The sequence below is a fragment of the Salminus brasiliensis genome, chromosome 17, assembly GCF_030463535.1.
Source record: "Salminus brasiliensis chromosome 17, fSalBra1.hap2, whole genome shotgun sequence".
NCBI classification, from domain to species: Eukaryota; Metazoa; Chordata; class Actinopteri; order Characiformes; family Bryconidae; genus Salminus; species Salminus brasiliensis.
The window spans coordinates 10,397,280-10,419,592 of NC_132894.1; the positions used below are offsets into that span (position 1 = coordinate 10,397,280).

General features: G+C 39.2%; 2 protein-coding genes across 2 annotated transcripts; both read right to left on the reverse strand.

Annotated features, from left to right (window-relative positions):
* Nucleotides 1-2,563: 2,563 nt before the first annotated feature.
* On the reverse strand, nt 2,564-9,739 carry LOC140538526 (vitellogenin-like). The gene is made up of 27 exons (XM_072661119.1): nt 9,700-9,739; nt 9,563-9,583; nt 9,321-9,472; nt 8,936-9,187; nt 8,685-8,846; nt 8,450-8,598; nt 8,208-8,358; nt 7,902-8,059; nt 7,656-7,821; nt 7,414-7,539; nt 6,976-7,194; nt 6,675-6,892; nt 6,490-6,587; nt 6,274-6,398; nt 6,062-6,163; nt 5,843-5,974; nt 5,568-5,751; nt 5,375-5,477; nt 5,082-5,267; nt 4,743-4,996; nt 4,328-4,659; nt 3,987-4,031; nt 3,779-3,838; nt 3,458-3,655; nt 3,204-3,355; nt 2,971-3,115; nt 2,564-2,884 (listed from the first exon to the last, which is right to left on the reverse strand). Exons 1-27 carry the CDS (start codon nt 9,737-9,739, stop codon nt 2,564-2,566), a joined length of 4,251 nt encoding a protein of 1,416 aa, XP_072517220.1.
* A 3,086-nt stretch (nt 9,740-12,825) lies between these two features.
* LOC140538527 (vitellogenin-like) lies at nt 12,826-20,783 on the reverse strand. Its single transcript, XM_072661120.1, has 27 exons — nt 20,744-20,783; nt 20,608-20,628; nt 20,366-20,517; nt 19,981-20,232; nt 19,730-19,891; nt 19,495-19,643; nt 19,257-19,407; nt 18,567-18,724; nt 18,330-18,495; nt 17,973-18,098; nt 17,585-17,803; nt 17,284-17,501; nt 17,099-17,193; nt 16,883-17,007; nt 16,672-16,773; nt 16,453-16,584; nt 16,178-16,361; nt 15,986-16,088; nt 15,693-15,878; nt 15,354-15,607; nt 14,903-15,270; nt 14,249-14,293; nt 14,041-14,100; nt 13,720-13,917; nt 13,466-13,617; nt 13,233-13,377; nt 12,826-13,146 (listed from the first exon to the last, which is right to left on the reverse strand). Exons 1-27 carry the CDS (start codon nt 20,781-20,783, stop codon nt 12,826-12,828), a joined length of 4,284 nt encoding a protein of 1,427 aa, XP_072517221.1.
* Nucleotides 20,784-22,313: the final 1,530 nt, after the last annotated feature.

Below are 22,313 nucleotides of genomic sequence, written 5' to 3' on the forward strand. Positions count from 1 at the left end.
GTTGTATGTGTTATATGACATTGTTACATTTAACTTTAAACATAATAAATACAAAGGTTTGTATTTAAAAGTTTTTTAAACTAAAAGTTTTTTAAACTAAAAAAAAGCAAGTGTACAGTGTAATATAGCAAATAGTAGCAAACTAGCAAATAGTTTCTGGCTAAACAGGTTTCTAACTAGCAGGCTAACGCTAGCAAGCTTGACTCAGCTAGTAGGAAGACAACATGAAAAAACACAGAGATAACTTATCATCACACTTTAATACTGGTAGGTGAAATTAGCTACTTTTTGAATATCTGTCTGATACAGGTTAGCAGGTTGTTAGGCCACACAGTTCATAGGTAACAAGACCTAGACTAGATTAATACCAGCCTGGTACTAGCAATCTGGCCAGCTAGCTAGTCAGACGTTAGACGTTAGCTAGCTACTGATCGTTTGTGCTTAACAAAAATCTCTCTTAAATAGTCCTGATACATATCTGGGAGAACTGATAAAGGATGTTTTATGAAGTAGGTTGTCAACAAAATTGCCGAGCTGAAGTTACTGACAAATTATTTTTAGTTAGGTCATTCTCATTTTATTAGTTTTATTAGGTCAGTAAATTAAGAAATGCCTTAATAATCAGAAATTTAAGACAAGTTAGGCTGTACAATTTACATAAGAGAAGATGACCTGACATGTGCCATGACCTAGTATAGTGTGACCACAACCTCAGCGCTGTTCTCTAAACAGTATAGAAAGAAAAACAAAGTATAGAAAGTAATGTCTCTCAGTTAGGAAATATTATTATACCACATACCATTGTACCTTTTAAAAGACAATATTGTGCCCTAAATAACAATTATGTATTCTAACCCCAAGAAAAAGTACTACTGATACCACCCCAGGGACAAAGTCATTCTCAAGGGTCAAAATAATGCTTTCAATTCATAGTATTTCCTTTTAGGCATTTTTATAAAGACTATGCTTTCAATTTACTGATTCAGCAATAGCTTTTAATAAAATTTGAAATTCATCAATTTACAGAATTACTACAAAATAAATTTCCCCCACATTGTGGAATCCGTTTTGACAACAAAATATGAAAATGGCAGATTAACAAATATACATTCCATTTTATCTTCCTTGAGAAATTAGCCCTCTTTGTCTTGGTGCACAGTCAATCATTCTCACAAGGAGCTTCAACAACGAAAGACAACAGAATAAAAAAAAAAAACAGATTTTTTTGTTGTTGCTGAAAATAATGCATGGGTGATATTAAAATGTATGTCAGTAATAGCATATTAGTATGTAATATCACAAATATTCATTACATTTAAGTGTAATTTAAATATAATAGAAGGCATTTCCAGAGTATACAGTTTAAGCAATTCCCTGGTACTGCAGGGTGTTCTAAGTTGCTTCCTGTGCCACAAAGGTGTTCGCTACGATGTTATGGTGGTTGATGGGGTGTTTCTAGAGTTTCTAATGTCTAGCAATTAATGCTTAATTGAATTAACTGGCAATCCTTGATCCAGAAAGAGTGGTGTCACATAGTCCGGTCACATAGCTGAAAGAATAGGACTGGATCATTAAATCAAATAAACTAGAAAGTTAGCTTGAGTTTACCTTAGCTGAGTTAGTAAAAGGGTCTGAACACTTTCCAAATGCATTGCATATGAATTACCCTGTTCAAGAAATCCAAATCACAAAACATTCCCAGACACAGGATTATCTCTACAAAATGATGCTACCTTTACCTGGTGATATCAGAGAATATTTGGCATAGCAGGGGGTTGGAAGTAAGAATGTGATAAATTGTTCATAACTAGGTTCTGCGGCAACCAGTAAATCAGGAGTGTAGAAAACAGAATATGTGGTGAGCTGCATATGAGGTTAGGTCTTCACAGTTTTGCCAGTAAAGTCGGCATTGTGTATGTAAATGCAAAGTGAATTGCATCAGTGATAATAATACAGGGTGGCATGCAAAAGGTTAAACCCCTGAAAAGCTTAAAATAAATAAATAAAAGAAGATGACTTCTACAGCTGGATAAGGATCTTAAACATCCTAAAATCCACAATGGACCAGTGACCCAGTTCCATTTGCAGCCAAACATTCCCATGCCATAACAGGACCTCCACCATGTTTGGCAGATAATGTGGTATGCTTCAGATCATGAATCATTCATTTCCGTCTCCATATTGAAGTTTATCTTGGTTTCATCTTTGCTGCTATTGATCATATGTGATATATGAGCTCACCCACATATAGAAGATATATTATAGAGTGTAAGGTGAATTGGCTGAGGGACAGATTCCTACATGTTTTGTAGTCATCAATTTTGCCCACTTCGTCAACCTCTGCGTAGCATGAGCAATGTAACGGAATGACTGGTACAACTTTGTGTTGGCACTGCAGAATTGTGCATTGTGTTTTATACCTGGAACTGACACTGGTTGTAAGCAGGATGTGAGGAGACAACCTTGTCTCATTAAAATAATTAACAATAAATAAACACAGTAGATTTTTTGGATGCTCATAATTTCATTTATTTGATTTGCTTCATAATCAAATGAGTCAGCTTCAGGCAATAATATCATTTAGCCATTTTTCAATGATGGCACGAACATATGGATGCTCAAGGATGGCAATAATATGTGGATTGTCAGTGATGGTGCGGATGTCAATATTCCGAATGAAGGCACGAATACCGTTTTGAATTTTCTCAATATATTTAAGCACTTTGTCGATGATGGCATTAACGTCTAAATTCTTAATAGCGCCACGAATGTCCAGATTCTCAATTGCGCCACGAATGTCCAGATTCTCAAGAGCTGGAATGCTTCCATCTTTTTCAATGGGCACAGCAACAGGAACAGGTACATCCATTTTTGACAGGGTCATCTAGTATTTAGACAAGGTAATATTAAAATAAACACACAACAAACTGAAGTTAGTTAAATATGTTGAATATATTTAATTGTTCTCACCTTTGGAGCTCTCACAATGATGTTCGCGGACGTCTGAGTTGGTAGTGCCACAATGAGGGCAACCTCCTTGTCTTTGTTTTCAGCTCTATCAAGAGCAAATCCAGCGAGGCGAGCTGCTCTGAGCAGTGGGAGGTACTCTGTGGCCCTATTGGTAGAAAGAAATAAGATGTTAGGTATAATTCATTATGACAAACTACAAAAACGTTGTTTCTTTTGATCTTTTTTTAGTGTACCTTTTAGCATATGTGGCTGCAAGGATTATAAGTCTTGGGAGTTTGTCCCATTCCACTTCCAAACGGACAGCAGGGTTTGATTCGATAACACCAGTTTCAGCCTTAAAAGTTGCAGCGTTGTCCTGGCACTCTGCTCCCCAACCAAGCCTGGCCTATTAGGAGTGTCCATTGTCAGTGCAATCAGTATTGTCAGATTTTGACAAAGATAAAGTTTGTTTGTTCACATAAAAACTGCAGTAGAAGGCCAAACTTACGCTGACTTTATGCTTGCTTGGCATTACAGCATCAGCACACATCTTCCATTTCTCAGCAATAGGGGAAAGCACAATCTGTGCTCTTGAGGTGGCTTTATCCAAGTAGACAGCAACCTGGTATTCTAGATTGCGATCACTTCTAACAGCACGAGCAATGATGGCAAATGCAGGAGGAATAGCATCTCCAAGAAGCTTGACCTGAAAATATCAACATGCACTTACATTATTCCAGTGCAGAAGATGCTGGTTCTGGTCTGGTAGATTTGCTATTGCTCCTGTTTGCTGACTGTGATTAAAACATAAGGGCAGATTTCAGTTAACCTGTCTTTGGAGGGCCTCGATGCTAGATGAACTGCTGGACCTTGCATGTGATGCCAAGTACTGCAACAAAAAGAAAAAAATGAATATTTCTTCAGAAGCAAACAAGCAACAGTCATTTAGTACATAACATTCCTTGCAGTCGTCTAATGTTTTATGTCTTACAGCACATAAAATAAGTATAATAAATATAGAATAACAAAAGAGTTACCTGTTCCTTGTGGAATTTCAGGAAGGGGCCATATGTATCGTTACCCTAGGAAGAAACATGGCATGAGAAAAACTCATGATGAGCTTAATGAAACTTTGTGGTAGGGCAAAAATGAAAATCATTGATTGTGATTAAGGACATTAATATCCATTATAATTTTTAAAGGAATGCAGTTTGTAACACTGGGGTGTTACAAAGCTATATAAGAACATTTTTTATTTATGTACTGTTTGAGATCTACATTGCTGCAACAGTTTCCAGTGTACCACTGAAAAACTGAAATTGATCTTTCATGTTACATGGTGAGTAATTATGCTCTGAGCTATAAGGGAAAGATTTACCCTAAACATTCGGGAGCTAGAAGATCTTGAAGAGCTACTGCCACTCCTGCTGCTGCTAATGGAGGAAGCAGAGCTGCTGGAGCGGCTTGAGCGGCTGGAGCGACTTGAGCTACTTGAGCTACTTGAACGGCTTGAGCGGCTTGAACGGCTCGAGCTGCTTGAGGAGTTCTTGTTTTTCAGTCCAGCCTCCAGGATTTCCCTCAGTTTCATCAGGATGATGTTTTCTTCTTGGCTTCCAGCTTCAACAGCACTGATTTCCCTAGTAAGCTTCTCAGCTGCCTTAGCACCAACATGAACCTCAAACTCCAGTCTTTCAAGAGCAGGACCATCACCTGAAGCATAAATTACAGTACATATCTCATATTTTTATTACAAATAATATAACTTCAGGAACCGTGATAACCTCAGGACTTACCTTTAGAAACAGAAATACGAGCTGCATGCTGCCCAATCATATAGTACAGAGGGTTGCACCCTATAAAGCCAGCATGGCGTGAGTTAACCTCGAGGCATCCCTTGATTTTAAAGTAGGGCACAGCACCACACAAGGTCTTCTGAATTGAAGCAGGTATCAAGAAGTTAGCACCAGAGTGCCCAGCAGGTGCCAGAGATGCTACTCTCTCAGCAGGGAGATCCTCAACATTTCTGGCTACAGCAAGAGTCTCAAAGCTGTTGATTGAAATGTTCACATGTCAGGGTGTTTTGAATTTTTATTTGACGCTGAGATAAAATGTATCACTCTTGCGTCTATTACCTGACAGCAGCAATATGAGCAGGAGCAGCAGCAGGCAGAACCTCCACCTTGATGTTTCCTCTTGGAAGGTCAGCTCTTGCAGCCACTTTTCCAGGCACAGCAGTGTGAATCTTTCCTCTGGCCATGACAGCGGCCTGAATCAAGGCAGTGTTTACTCCAATCACAGCAAAGGTATGCATGGCAACACTGAAAGCAAGACAAGACAGATGTTTGATGTTTGGCAGATGTTTTTCTATAATTTTCCAGCTTGCACATTTAGTCAGTCATATAAATATGTATCTGTGAAGAAGCACCTTGGTCTGGCCTCAGCTTGCAACTGGATGTCAGTCTTCTTTAACTGATCAAGAGTGACAGTCTCTATCTGCTCAGGTAGGGGAGGTGTAATGACAGCCTTTGCTGAAATTATGAATAAAATAAATATAATTACACAGATTTGGAGATTTATATATTTAATGCTTGTGTTTTACACTGAGGTGAAAATCTTACCATTGACAGCTGCAGCAGCAACAGCAGCAGTGTAAAAACCAAGCTCCATGGGGACACCAACACCAGTGGGGACAATGCGGCGTACCTCAGCTGCCAGCAAAGGCTTGGCATATTGGATGGCAATGCCAGCCTGCAAGGCCTTAACAGCCTCCTTCATCAGTTCACGTACGCGTGGTTTTGCAGTCTATAGGGTGTGCAGATTATATGATATTTTACATGCAGTTTCCAAAGTAGACACAGAATTCTTCTAAAAGAGCAAAGAATCAATAGACTACCTGTGTTGCCTGCTCAATGATCTGCTCAATGAAGGTTTTTTCAATGTTGGCAAAAGCAATTTCCTGTCCAAAGAGTTTCACGTAGATGGAAGCCAGTGGCTGACCGGCTGGCAAAGCCTTCCAGTTCATCAGCTTATAGAGTAAAAATTAAGATTAGAAAAAACAGATATTGATTAAGCTATATTCAACTAAAATGAGGATGTAATGTTCATAGCTTACTGCCTTCAAGGTGTGCTTTATCTTGGTAACACGATCAGCATTCCGATCTCCAGCAGGAGTTTTCTGTAGAGCTTCCTGGAGCCCCTCAGTTCTCACACCAACCTGAATGAGGTGTAATAATATAATAACAAGTGATAAATATCAGTTCCAGTGGTTGAAAAATAACCTGATTGTGTAACAATTCCATTAACATTATGAAAAAATAGTCATACCTCAAGAACATCAGCAGCTGCTCCAGCCAAGTAGGCACGAGCTTTTGTCACAACAGCTCTGGGCAAGATGGTGGCAGCATCATTGATGATGAAAGCACTACCAGCAGCACCAACCATGGCAGGAGCTTTAAAGAGAAAAGGGTGTCCTTTCATTAAATAAAGATTTTCTTTAAGTTGGCAAGCCTCATGAACAATGTGGGTCTTATTGAAACCTACAGATATAAAGGTCCAAGTGAAGAGCAGTGCTTGAAAGGTAGCTCAGTCTGTCCATTTTCGGGCTCAACGCTCTAATGGCAACATTAGCTGCAGCAGCCCTGTAACCAACAAACTTGTCACTTCCTGTTTTTTTTTTCAGCAGTAAGAAACAAATGAACTTACTAAACAATAACAAGCCTTCTTACACATGCATCAAATCAGGGGACATGCTTCTGGTCAGAGACTTGATGTAAGAGTATGCAAAACTGGCAACTTCCATGTTGGGCTCTTTCTCCAAAGCACCAGCAACAGTGGACATTAGAGCGACTGAGGGCTTGGTTTCAAGTAGCGCAATACAGGCAACCATACGGACTTCAGGATGAAGATTCTTATCCATGAAAAGTTGCAGGGCCACTGGCTGAACCTGAACAGACCAATGAGATGATTTAGCTCCTGGAACAAAATCAACCAAAACTGTACTATGGTCACAGATCATCACATACTTACCATCTTTGGCTCCTTCTTAGCGATGTTTCTGAGAGCCAAGATGGCATCAACTTGAACTTTCATGGGCATGGTTGCAGCTGCAGCTCCGAATCCAGGCAAGAGCTTCATGATGGGTTTAAGACTAGCAGGGTGACCAGCATTGCCCAGAGCCTTCAGAGCCAGGGTGACTTCAGATATTTCAGCCTTGGCAATGGCTTCAGCAGCATGCTCATGGATAGGCTGATGAAATGAATGATATAATTTGTGATTAATAGTTTTTAAATTGTCATTTATTATTATTCTCTGCTATACAAACTCATCTTTTACTGTTTATTCACTGATTTCCTGTCTAAAACCTAGTAAAGCTTTTAATTTCCAACAATAAAAGAATTATCTTTTATTTTCTAGCTTCAAATCTGAACTACACCAAATGTAAGTAAACTCTGCAGATATTTGTACCTTGAGGAGATCAGCAGAACAAGAAGGAACTTCAGCACAGTGTTTGGCAACCATGGAACCATAGCCCAGCATGACCACCTCACGCATTGCTGGAATTGCCTTGATTTTGGGGCTCAGTGCCAGGCCCTGTCCAACAGTTTACAAGGTTAAAATTTGTAGAAATATTTATAGTATCTATAGTATCTACATTTATAGTATAAGTATCTACATTGCAATATGTTACACAATAGAAATGTACTCACAGCAGCCTGTTGAATAGCAGCTGGATCAGCATTGGCCATGTGCAGTCCAATCACAAGGGCCTGAGTGAATTCAGCAGTGGTGAACTCGCCAGCATGGAACTTTTCCTTGATGAACTTCAAGGCTACTGGTGTGCCAACAAAAGGGACTGCGTCCAGAATCCATCGTCTGCATGAAGAAAAGTATAAAAATAAGTATGTGTATATAAACAGTGTCTCTATTTACTGCAGCTTTCAAGAGCATTTTACCTGTGAACAGGTTTGGTCTTGTACTGATCCCAAATGGTTTGAACACCCTCAAAAGTAGCAACACGCATGAGCTGGACAAGCTGAAGGAACTTCAGTGGAGCATCCTCATGGACCATGGCTGCATTGTTTGCAACCAGATGCTGCAAGACTTCCGCAATCTGAAACAGAGCACATACAAAGCTTCATTATCAGAGCCCTTGATAATGAAAACAATGACATTTGTAAAAGGTTTATACAGGCATACCTGTTTTATTTATATATTTACAGAAAAGGTTTAGGTTTGCTACTGGAATTTTGTAATGACACCTGTGCTTCTGCGTTGTTGATCTTTAGAAGCTGAATGGGGGTTTGCAAAATCTCAGTGGCAAACTCATACTTCAGGCTTCCACGGGCCGCATATTCAGCACCGGCTGGAGCAATAGCAGTGTTCTGGACCTCCAGTAGGGCCAGTGTTTGCCTGAAATTAGAAAAAAAAATGATCAGATTTCTTTCACTAACTGTTTAAATGTTTTACAAATGTTTTGCAGTCATCATAGTATGCATCATACTTGGCCCTCATTTGTGCTGCTCCAGTGATGGTATTGAATAGTGAGAACTGGTGTAGCTCTTCAGCTGTAGCCTCTGCGACCACAGCACCAGCATCAGTTGGCTTCATGACGTAGGTGTAGGTTGCAGTTCCAGTCAGACTCTGAAGTCTCTGTGGTGAGGAAATAATGGGTTACAGAAGATGTCCATTTGAACAACTTCTCAAATTGTAAAAGTGAGGCCTGCTTTTGATCTCACCTGCTGGCATTCAGCACACTTCTCAGCATAAGCCAAACCAATGTCCTTGATGGCCTTCTCATGGCAGTGGGTCAGGTCTTTGGACTTTGTCACAACAATCTGATGGGTCTTTGCATCCTCACTGATCATATAGTGGGCCTTGCAGACTCCATGAGTTCCAGCCTTAGAGTATTAAATAACTTTAGCTGACAGAACAGAAAGTGATTTCCATAATAACAGATATTACGTTGGCATTGTCTTCATTGTCTTACCTCATGCAGCTCATAGACATTCTGGGTGTTCTTGATATTGAGCTGGAGGATGTTGAGGATGCCTCTGTGCAAGTTCAGGACAGTAGCAGACACTCCCGCAGGGGCAAATATCTTACCTACCACACCATTAGCATACTCAAATTTGATGGGAACTGTAAGTTGAGGGTTCAGTGCGGCGAGGAGCTTAGCAGCAGGAGCGAAAGAATCCTGGGGCCAGATCCCGGCATACTCAAAGAGCTGAGGATCCTGGAGCTAAGGACGAAATAATCACAAATATATTATAAATGATCATATTTAGTTCTGCTACAGTAGTTACTTTACCCATGTATGTGTTTTCCATAGAAATGTCTGTCTGAACATTTAATACAATGAATAGTTACTTTACCTTCAGAAGAAAGGTATTCTGTGCCTCAGCCCTGATGAGAACCTTGCTGGTAACTTTTACTCCAGCCTTGCCCAGACCCTCCTGAGGCAGACCGCCCAAGATCAGACCCTCATATTTGTATACAAAGGTCTTACCAGCGGAAAACTCTGGAACTGGTGAAATATTTCACTGTAAGTTTCTCTGAAAAGATATCTAAACTGTCAGAATCTACAGCGTTAGAGAAATACCGCTTTAGTACTTACCAAGGTTGATCTGATTACTCGCTAAATGAAATAAGAAAAACAGAAACTATCAATATAGAATCAATATTACTCTGCTGAACAACAAAAACTTCTAATTATTAAATAATTACAGCATTATTACTAAGAGTACGACTTACCCACAAGGGCCACAGTCAGAGCAAGCACGGCAGCTCTCATGGCTGGTGATTTGTGGTGAATCCTTGCAATGCCTGCCTTTTTATTGTAGCGTTTTTGCTGATTGCACTGTCACTTCTGTATAAATGATTAACTCATATGTATTTTGATGCACATGAGATGAAACCTGTTGGGTCAGGAGACTAACAAATCAATTGACATTAGGTCAGGATAGTCTGACCTCCTATTTTTGCTAGGACAAATCAAATGTCAACATGTCAGTTCCTTGTGAGTTTTGTAATGCCTTTTTTGTTATTCTATTTTGTTGTATGTGTTATATGACATTGTTACATTTAACTTTAAACATAATAAATACAAAGGTTTGTATTTAAAAGTTTTTTAAACTAAAAGTTTTTTAAACTAAAAAAAAGCAAGTGTACAGTGTAATATAGCAAATAGTAGCAAACTAGCAAATAGTTTCTGGCTAAACAGGTTTCTAACTAGCAGGCTAACGCTAGCAAGCTTGACTCAGCTAGTAGGAAGACAACATGAAAAAACACAGAGATAACTTATCATCACACTTTAATACTGGTAGGTGAAATTAGCTACTTTTTGAATATCTGTCTGATACAGGTTAGCAGGTTGTTAGGCCAGACAGTTCATAGGTAACAAGACCTAGACTAGATTAATACCAGCCTGGTACTAGCAATCTGGCCAGCTAGCTAGTCAGACGTTAGACGTTAGCTAGCTACTGATCGTTTGTGCTTAACAAAAATCTCTCTTAAATAGTCCTGATACATATCTGGGAGAACTGATAAAGGATGTTTTATGAAGTAGGTTGTCAACAAAATTGCCGAGCTGAAGTTACTGACAAATTATTTTTAGTTAGGTCATTCTCATTTTATTAGTTTTATTAGGTCAGTAAATTAAGAAGTGCCTTAATAATCAGAAATTTAAGACAAGTTAGGCTGTACAGTTTACATAAGAGAAGATGACCTGACATGTGCCATGACCTAGTATAGTGTGACCACAACCTCAGCATTGTTCTCTGAACTTTGTAAACAGACTGTTGACATTACAAATATTTAAACCCAGAATTTAAACCCAGCATGTTTATTTGGAAGTGAAAGATCTTTTTACGATCTTAATTTGATTAAAAAACAAATGTTTTTGTGCTTGTTGTTGTTAATGCAGAATGCAAATCAAATGTAAATGAAACTGAAATACAAAAAAATGAATTAAACTTGCAGTTACTAGTTATTATGTTTGAATAGTATAGAAAAACAGTATAGAAAGTAATGTCTCTCAGTTAGGAAATATTATTATACCACATACCATTGTACCTTTTAAGAGACAATATTGTGCCCTAAATAACAATTATGTACTCTAATGTAATGGTACCAAAATGTAACCCAAGATAAATTACTTTTTAAAATAAATTTGACTCCTACTGATACCACCCCAGGGACAAAGTCATTCTCAAGGGGCAAAATAATACTTTCAATTCAGTTTCCTTTTAGACATTTTTATAAAGATTATGCTTTCAATTTACTGATTCAGCAATAGCCTTTAACAAGGAAAATTTGACATTCATCAATTTACAGAATTACTACAAAATAAATTTCCCCCACATTGTGGAATCGGTTTTGACAACAAAATATGAAAATGGCAGATTAACAAATATATATTCTATTTTATCTTCCTTGAGAAATTAGCCCTCTTTGTCTTGGTGCACAGTCAATCATTCTCACAAGGAGCTTCAACAACGAAAGACAACAGATTTTTTTGTTGTTGCTGAAAATCATGCATGGGTGATATTAAAATGTATGTCAGTAATAGCATATTAGTATGTAATATCACAAATATCCATTACATTTAAGTGTAATTTAAATATAATAGAAGGCATTTCCAGAGTATACAGTTTAAGCAATTCCCTGGTATTCCCTAAGTTGCTTTCTGTGCCACCCAAAGGTGTTCGCTACGGTGTTATGGTGGTTGATGGGGTGTTTTTTAGAGTTTCTAATGTCTAGCAATTAATGCTGGATTAATGCTTGATTGAATTAATACTACAGTGAGAACTAACTGGCAATCCTTGATCCAGAAAGAGTGGTGTCACATAGTCCGGTCACATAGCTGAAAGAATAGGACTGGATCATTAAATCAAATAAACTAGAAAGTTAGCTTGAGTTTACCTTAGCTGAGTTAGTAAAAGGGTCTGAACACTTTCCAAATGCATTGCATATGAATTACCCTGTTCAAGAAATCCAAATCACAAAACATTCCCAGACACAGGATTATCTCTACAAAATGATGCTACCTTTACCTGGTGATATCAGAGAATATTTGGCATAGCAGGGGGTTGGAAGTAAGAATGTGATAAATTGTTCATAACTAGGTTCTGCGGCAACCAGTAAATCAGGAGTGTAGAAAACAGAATATGTGGTGAGCTGCATATGAGGTTAGGTCTTCACAGTTTTGCCAGTAAAGTCGGCATTGTGTATGTAAATGCAAAGTGAATTGCATCAGTGATAATAATACAGGGTGGCATGCAAAAGGTTAAACCCCTGAAAAGCTTAAAATAAATAAATAAAAGAAGATGACTTCTACAGCTGGATAAGGATCTTAAACATCCTAAAATCCACAATGGACCAGTGACCCAGTTCCATTTGCAGCCAAACATTCCCATGCCATAACAGGACCTCCACCATGTTTGGCAGATGATGTGGTATGCTTCAGATCATGAATCATTCATTTCCGTCTCCATATTGAAGTTTATCTTGGTTTCATCTTTGCTGCTATTGATCATATGTGATATATGAGCTCACCCACATATAGAAGATATATTATAGAGTGTAAGGTGAATTGGCTGAGGGACAGATGCCTACATGTTTTGTGCTCATCAATTTTGCCCACTTCGTCAACCTCTGCGTAGCATGAGCAATGTAACGGAATGACTGGTACAACTTTATGTGTTGGCACTGCAGAATTGTGCATTGTGTTTTATACCTGGAACTGACACTGGTTGTAAGCAGGATGTGAGGAGACAACCTTGTCTCATTAAAATAATTAAAAATAAATAAACACAGTAGATTTTTTGGATGCTAATAATTTCATTTATTTGGTTTGCTTCATAATCAAATGAGTCAGCTTCAGGCAATAATATCATTTAGCCATTTCTCAATGATGGCACGAACATATGGATGCTCAAGGATGGCAATAATATGTGGATTGTCAGTGATGGTGCGGATGTCAATATTCCGAATGAAGGCACGAATACCGTTTTGAATTTTCTCAATATATTTAAGCACTTTGTCGATGATGGCATTAACGTCTAAATTCTTAATAGCGCCACGAATGTCCAGATTCTCAATGGCGCCACGAATGTCCAGATTCTCAAGAGCTGGAATGCTTCCATCTTTTTCAATGGGCACAGCAACAGGAACAGGTACATCCATTTTTGACAGGGTCATCTAGTATTTAGACAAGGTAATATTAAAATAAACACACAACAAACTGAAGTTAGTTAAATATGTTGAATATATTTAATTGTTCTCACCTTTGGAGCTCTCACAATGATGTTCGCGGACGTCTGAGTTGGTAGTGCCACAATGAGGGCAACCTCCTTGTCTTTGTTTTCAGCTCTATCAAGAGCAAATCCAGCGAGGCGAGCTGCTCTGAGCAGTGGGAGGTACTCTGTGGCCCTATTGGTAGAAAGAAATAAGATGTTAGGTATAATTCATTATGACAAACTACAAAAACGTTGTTTCTTTTGATCTTTTTTTAGTGTACCTTTTAGCATATGTGGCTGCAAGGATTATAAGTCTTGGGAGTTTGTCCCATTCCACTTCCAAACGGACAGCAGGGTTTGATTCGATAACACCAGTTTCAGCCTTAAAAGTTGCAGCGTTGTCCTGGCACTCTGCTCCCCAACCAAGCCTGGCCTATTAGGAGTGTCCATTGTCAGTGCAATCAGTATTGTCAGATTTTGACAAAGATAAAGTTTGTTTGTTCACATAAAAACTGCAGTAGAAGGCCAAACTTACGCTGACTTTATGCTTGCTTGGCACTACAGCATCAGCACACATCTTCCATTTCTCAGCAATAGGGGAAAGCACAATCTGTGCTCTTGAGGTGGCTTTATCCAAGTAGACAGCAACCTGGTATTCTAGATTGCGATCACTTCTAACAGCACGAGCAATGATGGCAAATGCAGGAGGAATAGCATCTCCAAGAAGCTTGACCTGAAAATATCAACATGCACTTACATTATTCCAGTGCAGAAGATGCTGGTTCTGGTCTGGTAGATTTGCTATTGCTCCTGTTTGCTGACTGTGATTAAAACATAAGGGCAGATTTCAGTTAACCTGTCTTTGGAGGGCCTCGATGCTAGATGAACTGCTGGACCTTGCATGTGATGCCAAGTACTGCAACAAAAAGAAAAAATTTAATATTTCTTCAGAAGCAAACAAGCAACAATCATTTAGTACATAACATTCATTGCAGTCGTCTAATGTTTTATGTCTTACAGCAGATAAAATAAGTATAATAAATATAGAATAACAAAAGAGTTACCTGTTCCTTGTGGAATTTCAGGAAGGGTCCATATGTATCGTTACCCTAGGAAGAAACATGGCATGAGAAAAACTCATGATGAGCTTAATGAAACTTTGTGGTAGGGCAAAAATGAAAACCATTGATTGTAATTAAGGACCTTAATATCCATTATTATTTTTAAAGGAATGAAGTTTGTAACACTGGGGTGTTACAAAGCTATATAAGAACTATTTTTATGTAATGTACTGTACTGTACACATGGGGCAGTGGTGGCTTAGCGGTTAGAGCGCCAGGCTGTCGATAACAGGGTTGTGGGTTCGATTCCCGGGTTTGGCAAGCTGCCACTGTTGGGCCCTTGAGCAAGGCCCTTTACCCTCTCTGCTCCCCGGGCGTTGGAGTTGGCTGCCTACCGCTCTGGGTGTGTGTGTACTCACTGCCTCTAGTTCACTAGTGCTTGTGAGTGTGTGTTCACTACCACAGATGGGTTAAATGCGGAGGACACATTTCGCTGTACAGTGACAAATACGAGCACCTTTATATGTTATGTACAGTACATCACATAACAGTACTATGTTGTGTACTGTTTGAGATCTACATTGCTGCAACAGTTTTTGCAAACTTTCATGTTACATGATGAGTAATTATGCTCTAAACTGTAAGGGAAAGATTTACCCTAAACATTCGGGAGCTAGAAGATCTTGAAGAGCTACTGGCACTCCTGCTGCTGCTAATGGAGGAAGCAGAGCTGCTGGAGCGGCTCGAACGGCTCGAACGACTTGAGCGGCTTGAGCTGCTTGAGTGACTTGAGTTACTTGAGCTACTTGAGCGGCCTGAACGGCTTGAGCGGCTCGAGCTGCTTGAACTGCTTGAGGAGTTCTTGTTTTTCAGTCCAGCCTCCAGGATTTCCCTCAGTTTCATCAGGATGATGTTTTCTTCTTGGCTTTCAGCTTCAACAGCATTGATTTCCCTAGTAAGCTTCTCAGCTGCCTTAGCACCAACATGAACCTCAAACTCCAGTCTTTCAAGAGCAGGACCATCACCTGAAGCATAAATTACAGTACATATCTCATATTTTTATTACAAATAATATAACTTCAGGAACCGTTATAACCTCAGGACTTACCTTTAGAAACAGAAATACGAGCTGCGTGCTGCCCAATCATATAGTACAGAGGGTTGTACCCCATAAAGCCAGCGTGGCGTGAGTTAACCTCAAGGCATCCCTTGATTTTAAAGTAGGGGACAGCACCACACAAGGTCTTCTGAATTGAAGCAGGTATCAAGGAGTCAGCACCAGAGTGCCCAGCAGGTGCCAGAGATGCTACTCTTTCAGCAGGGAGATCCTCAACATTTCTGGCTACAGCAAGAGTCTCAAAGCTGTTGATTGAAATGTTCACATGTCAGGGTGTTTTGAATTTTTATTTGATGCTGAGATAAAATGTATCACTCTTGCGTCTATTACCTGACAGCAGCAATATGAGCAGGAGCAGCAGCAGGCAGAACCTCCACCTTGATGTTTCCTCTTGGAAGATCAGCTCTTGCAGCCACTTTTCCTGGCACAGCAGTGTGAATCTTTCCTCTGGCCATGACAGCGGCCTGAATCAAGGCAGTGTTTACTCCAATCACAGCAAAGGTATGCATGGCAACACTGAAAGCAAGACAAGACAGGTGTTTGATGTTTGGCAGATGTTTTTCTATAATTATTCCAGCTTGTACATTTAGTCGTCATATAAATATGTATCTGTGAAGAAGCACCTTGGTCTGGCCTCAGCTTGCAACTGGATGTCAGTCTTCTTCAACTGATCAAGAGTGACAGTCTCTATCTGCTCAGGTAGGGGAGGTGTAATGACAGCCTTTGCTGAAATTATGAATAAAATAATGTAATTACACAGATTTGGAGATTTATATATTTAATGCTTGTGTTTTACATTGAGGTGAAAATCTTACCATTGACAGCTGCAGCAGCAACAGCAGCAGTGTAAAAACCAAGCTCCATGGGGACACCAACACCAGTGGGGACAATGCGGCGTACCTCAGCTGCCAGCAAAGGCTTGGCATATTGGAAGGCAACACCAGCCTGCAAGGCCTTAACAGCCTCCTTCATCAGTTCACGTGCACGTGGTTTTACAGTCTATAGGGTGTGCAGATTATATGATATTTTACATGCAGTTTCCAAAGTAGACACAGAATTCTTCTAAAAGAGCAAAGGATCAATGGACTACCTGTGTTGCCTGCTCAATGATCTGCTCAATGAAGGTTTTTTCAATGTTGGCAAAAGCAATTTCCTGTCCAAAGAGTTTCACGTAGATGGAGGCCAGTGGCTGACCGGCTGGCAAGGCCTTCCAGTTCATCAGCTTATAGAGTAAAAATTAAGATTAGAAAAAATAGACATAGATTAAGCTATATTCAACTAAAATGAGGATGTAATGTTCATAGCTTACTGCCTTCAAGGTGTGCTTTATCTTGGTAACACGATCAGCATTCCGATCTCCAGCAGGAGTTTTCTGTAGAGCTTCCTGGAGTCCCTCAGTTCTCACACCAACCTGAATGAGGTGTAATAAATAATAATAAGTGATAAATATCAGTTCCAGTGGTTGAAAAATAACCTGATTATGTAACAATTCCATTAACATTATGAAAAAATAGTCATACCTCAAGAACATCAGCAGCTGCTCCAGCCAAGTAGGCACGAGCTTTTGTCACAACAGCTCTGGGCAAGATGGTGGCAGCATCATTGATGATGAAAGCACTACCAGCAGCACCAACCATGGCAGGAGCTTTAAAGAGAAAAGGGTGTCCTTTCATTAAATAAAGATTTTCTTTAAGTTGACAAGCCTCATGAACGATGCAGGTCTTAATTAGACGTACAGATATAAAGGTCCAAGTGAAAACCAGTGCTTGATAAACTCAGTCTGTCCATTTTGGGCCTCAACAGTCTGATGGCAACATTAGCTGCAGCAGCCCTGTAACCAACAAACTTGTCACGTTCTGTTTTTTTTTTCAGCAGTAAAAAACAAATGAACTTACTAAACAATAACAACAATCATTCTTACACATGCATCAAATCAGGGGACATGCTTTTGATGAGACACTTGATGTAAGAGTATGCAAAACTGGCAACTTCCATGTTGGGCTCTTTCTCCAAAGCACCAGCAACAGTGGACATTAGAGCGACTGAGGGCTTGGTCTCAACTAGCGCAATACAGGCAACCATACGGACTTCAGGATGCAGGTTTTTATCCATGAAAAGTTGCAGGGCCACTGGCTGAACCTGAACAGACCAATGAGATGATTCAGCTCCTGGAACAAAATCAACCAAAACTGTACTGTAGTCACAGATCATCACATACTTACCATCTTTGGCTCCTTCTTCGCGATGTTCCTGAGAGCCAAGATGGCATCAACTTGTACTTTAATGGGCATGGTTGCAGCTGCAGCTCCGAATCCAGGCAAGAGCTTCATGATGGGTTTAAGGCTAGCAGGGTGACCAGCATTGCCCAGAGCCTTCAGAGCCAGGGTGACTTCAGATATTTCAGCCTTGGCCATGGCTTCAGCAGCATGCTCATGGATAGGCTGATGAAAGAAGTTAAATGGTTTGTTAACCATTCGAATATGTAGGTAAATATGAAAAATAAATAAATATGAAAGGAATTCTTTTATGTTGTTTAGCTCATATTTGATTATTATCCTTTAATTTACTGTCTCAAATCTAGTGAAACAAACACATGTGCTTAACAATTACCTTAAGGAGATCAGCAGAACAGGAATGAAATTCTGCACAGTGTCTGGCAACCATGGAACCATAGCCAAGGATGGCGGCCTCACGCACCGCTGGAATTGCCTTGATTTTTGGGCTCATTGCCAGGCGCTGTTCAACAGTACCAGGTTGAATTATTCATAAAGATTTATACAAACATCTAACTTGCAATACTTTAGATCAGTGGTTCTCAGTCCTGGTCCTGGAATACCATCTTTTACAAATTTACTCCTAGTTCCTTTAATCATTAGTTGGATCAGGTGTGATGGGAACAAGGTAAAATTTAAAATGTGCAATGGTACTCCAAGACCAGGACATTTTAGGAGAAATATCAGCACTCACAGCAGCCTGTTGAATAGCTCCTGTATCAGCAGTGGCCATGTGCAAACCAACCAAAAGTGCCTGAGTGAATTCAGCAGTGGTGAATTCGCCAGCATGGAATTTTTCCTCAATGAACCGCAGTGCCGCTGGTGTACCCACAACAGGGACTGCATCCAAAATCCATCGTCTACAAGTATAAAGAAATTAAAAAGCAGTCTATTGTAAATTTACACAAATAATACATTTCACATTTTTTACCGGTGAACAGGTTTGGTCTTGTACTGATCCCAAATGGTTTGAACACTTTCAAAAGTAGCAACACGCATGAGCTGGACAAGCTGAAGGAACTTCAGTGGAGCATCCTCATGGACCATGGCTACATTGTTTGCAGCCAGATGATTTAAGACTTCCACAATCTGAAACAGAGTAAATAGAATACTTCAATTCAGCCCATACAACAAACACATCAAAGACAACAAAGAAATTTCTAACAGAAAATGAATTCAATCCCTAAAGTCAGACAGTAGTTTTATTGCAAACCAATTTGCCCCAAAATCAATTTATAAAGTAAAAAATTGTTGTTTGTTTATATTTATAGATTCAATCCAGGTTGCTCAGGTTTTTTTGATGTTGATATTTTTCGAATAGTGTCACAGATTGTCAGTTTCCACTTCTCTTTGACATCTGTTTGTTTTTCAAACAGCCCTGGGATGTTTGAGTTTGTGCTTGGGAATATTTTCCCCTTGAAATTATAAGCCAATTGTGGCTTGTTATGGTGATGCCACAGTGGTTGATTACTTATGCAAAGAAACAGTTCTAGATAGTTATTTTTGTGTATATTCTTACATAAATTAATTTTAAAAAATGCTTCAGATTACGATAATTTTCTTTAGATTACGATAGTTAGAACAATTATTTTTGTATGTTTTTGGAATTTAGTAATGACACCTGGGCTTCTGCGTTGTTGATCTTCAGAAGCTGAATGGGGGTTTGCAGAATCTCAGTGGCAAATTCGTACTTCAAGGATCCACGGGCCGCATATTCAGCACCGGCAGGAGCAATAGCGGTGTTCTGCACCTCCAGTAGTGCCAGTGTTTGCCTGAAAAGAGAAACATTTAATATGATTTATTTAATTAATTCTTTGAATATTTCTAAGGTTATTCAATAATTAGAGGATACATCATACTTGGCCCTCATTTGTGCTGCTCCAGTGATGAGATTGAATAGTGAGAACTGGTGTAGCTCTTCAGCTGTAGCCTCTGCGACCACAGCACCAGCATCAGTTGGCTTCATGACGTAGGTGTAGGTTGCAGTTCCAGTCAGACTCTGAAGTCTCTGTGGTGAGGAAATAATGGGTTACAGAAGATGTCCATTTGAACAACTTCTCAAATTGTAAAAGTGAGGCCTGCTTTTAATCTCACCTGCTGGCATTCAGCACACTTCTCAGCATAAGCCAAACCAATGTCCTTGATGGCCTTCTCATGGCAGTGGGTCAGGTCTTTGGACTTTGTCACAACAATCTGACGGGTCTTTGCATCCTCAGTGATCATATAGTGGGCCTTGCAGACTCCATGAGTTCCAGCCTTAGAGTATTAAATAACTTTAGCTGACAGAACAGAAAGTGATTTCCATAATAATAGATATTACGTTGGCATTGTCTTCATTGTCTTACCTCATGCAGCTCATAGACATTCTGGGTGTTCTTGATATTGAGCTGGAGGATGTTGAGGATGCCTCTGTGCAAGTTCAGGACAGTAGCAGACACTCCCGCAGGGGCGAATATCTTACCTACCACACCATTAGTATACTCAAATTTGATGGGAACTGTAAGTTGAGGGTTCAGTGCGGCGAGGAGCTTAGCAGCAGGAGCGAAAGAATCCTGGGGCCAGATCCCGGCATACTCAAAGAGCTGAGGATCCTGGAGCTAAGGACGAAATAATCACAAATATATTATAAATGATCATATTTAGTTCTGCTACAGTAGTTACTTTACCCATGTATGTGTTTTCCATAGAAATGTCCGTCTGAACATTTTATACAATGAATAGTTACTTTACCTTCAGAAGGAAAGTATTCTGTGCCTCAGCCCTGATGAGAACCTTGCTGGTAACTTTTACTCCAGCCTTGCCCAGACCCTCCTGAGGCAGACCGCCCAAGATCAGACCCTCATATTTGTATACAAAGGTCTTACCAGCGGAAAACTCTGGAACTGGTGAAATAGTTCACTGTAAGTTTCTCTGAAAAGATATCTGAACTGTCAGAATCTACAGCGTTAGAGAAATACCGCTTTAGTACTTACCAAGGTTGATCTGATTACTCGCTAAATGAAATAAGAAAAACAGAAAATATCAATATAGAATCAATATTACTCTGCTAAACAAAACTTCTAATTATTAAATAATTAAGAATAAATAATAAATAAGAGTATGACTTACCCACAAGGGCCACAGTCAGAGCAAGCACGGCAGCTCTCATGGCTGGTGATTTGTGGTGAATCCTTTCAATGCCTGCCTTTTTATTGTAGCGTTTTTGCTGATTGCTAAATGTATAAATTATTAACTCATATGTATTTTGATGTACATGGGATGAAACCTGATTGGTCAACAGACTCACTTATCAATGGATTTTAGGTCAGGTTGTCCTGGCCTCCTAACTTTGATAGGACAAAGCCAATGTCAACGTGTTGGATCCACTTTTTTTAATAGTTTATGTTCATTTATTTTGTTGAGAATTTTCTTTCTGTCAGTCTAGTGCTTGCGTGTATATGTACGCTAACTGCTGCATTGCCATTGCCATTAACAGCAGGAAAATATTCTTATATATATATATTGTATATATTTATTGTATTTATATATATATATATACATATTTAACATGGGTTGATTTACAATTTATACATTTACATTTATATACATTTATATACTCATCTTTTTTAATATTTAAAAACTATTTCTTAAAGCATACTGCATGGTATTTACTGTGGAACATTTGGTATGTTGAGAATATGTTTTATAGTGTTATATAGTTGAAATATATTTTGGATGTAATTCTGTGACTAAACCGGCTGTTGTCATACTTACCAGATTGACACAGAGTATTAATAAAACCCAAATATAAAATCTGTCACTGAATACAAGCATGTACGTACAATACCTGCATTGTAACAGTCTGAAAGTAATTGGCAGCTGATGCATGTTAATTATCATGAATATTTAGATTAAATAATGAAATATTTAAAGTCATGCATTCATGGAGAAATACAAAGTACAAAGAACAGATAACAAGGTCATATGCCATGACCTAGGGTAGTGTGACCTGAACCTCACCACTGTCCTCTGGACTTTGAAAACTCTTTTGCATTTGCTTAATTGAGTATGCTGCCCGGTGGCACTTTTTCACGGCTCTGGATTCTACTAGTAGAAAATGTGTTTTCAAGCTTCTCTGATGATGATGTTAGTGTGCTGTTTCATGTTAATGTGCTGCTCTCAACTATTACCTAAAAGGTTTAAAAAAACACTATAAGAAAAAAACTAAAATGTGTGGTGTTGTGAGAATTTTGTGATGGCATATCTGTGTGTAATGTGGCTCTTTCTATTTCTGAGTATCTGCAGCAGTTAAAGAATAGATATTTGGTCAACTGAAAGAAGGAAAGGGCCAAAACTAAAAGGCAACAAATACAACTGTGCAAAAAAAAAATTAGGCTGTAAGCTTAACATATATATTTTTTTATGTTAGCACTGTTGTTAAGGGCTAACATTAAAATATAATCCAGGTAATCAGAAGGCTTTTGTGTCAGATGAGTAACAGAGGCTGCCTGTACAAGGCTTGTTACACAAGGTATGCTTATATGTATAGTTTTATTGCACCTCGAGCTCACTATTGGTATTGCTCACCATGTTACTGCGCATGGGAGTCATTCTGTGAGTCACAATTTTGGACTATTGTCTAAAGGATAAAGCAACAGAAGAGGAGAGGGGCTGTGATGAAGCATACACGACCACTCAC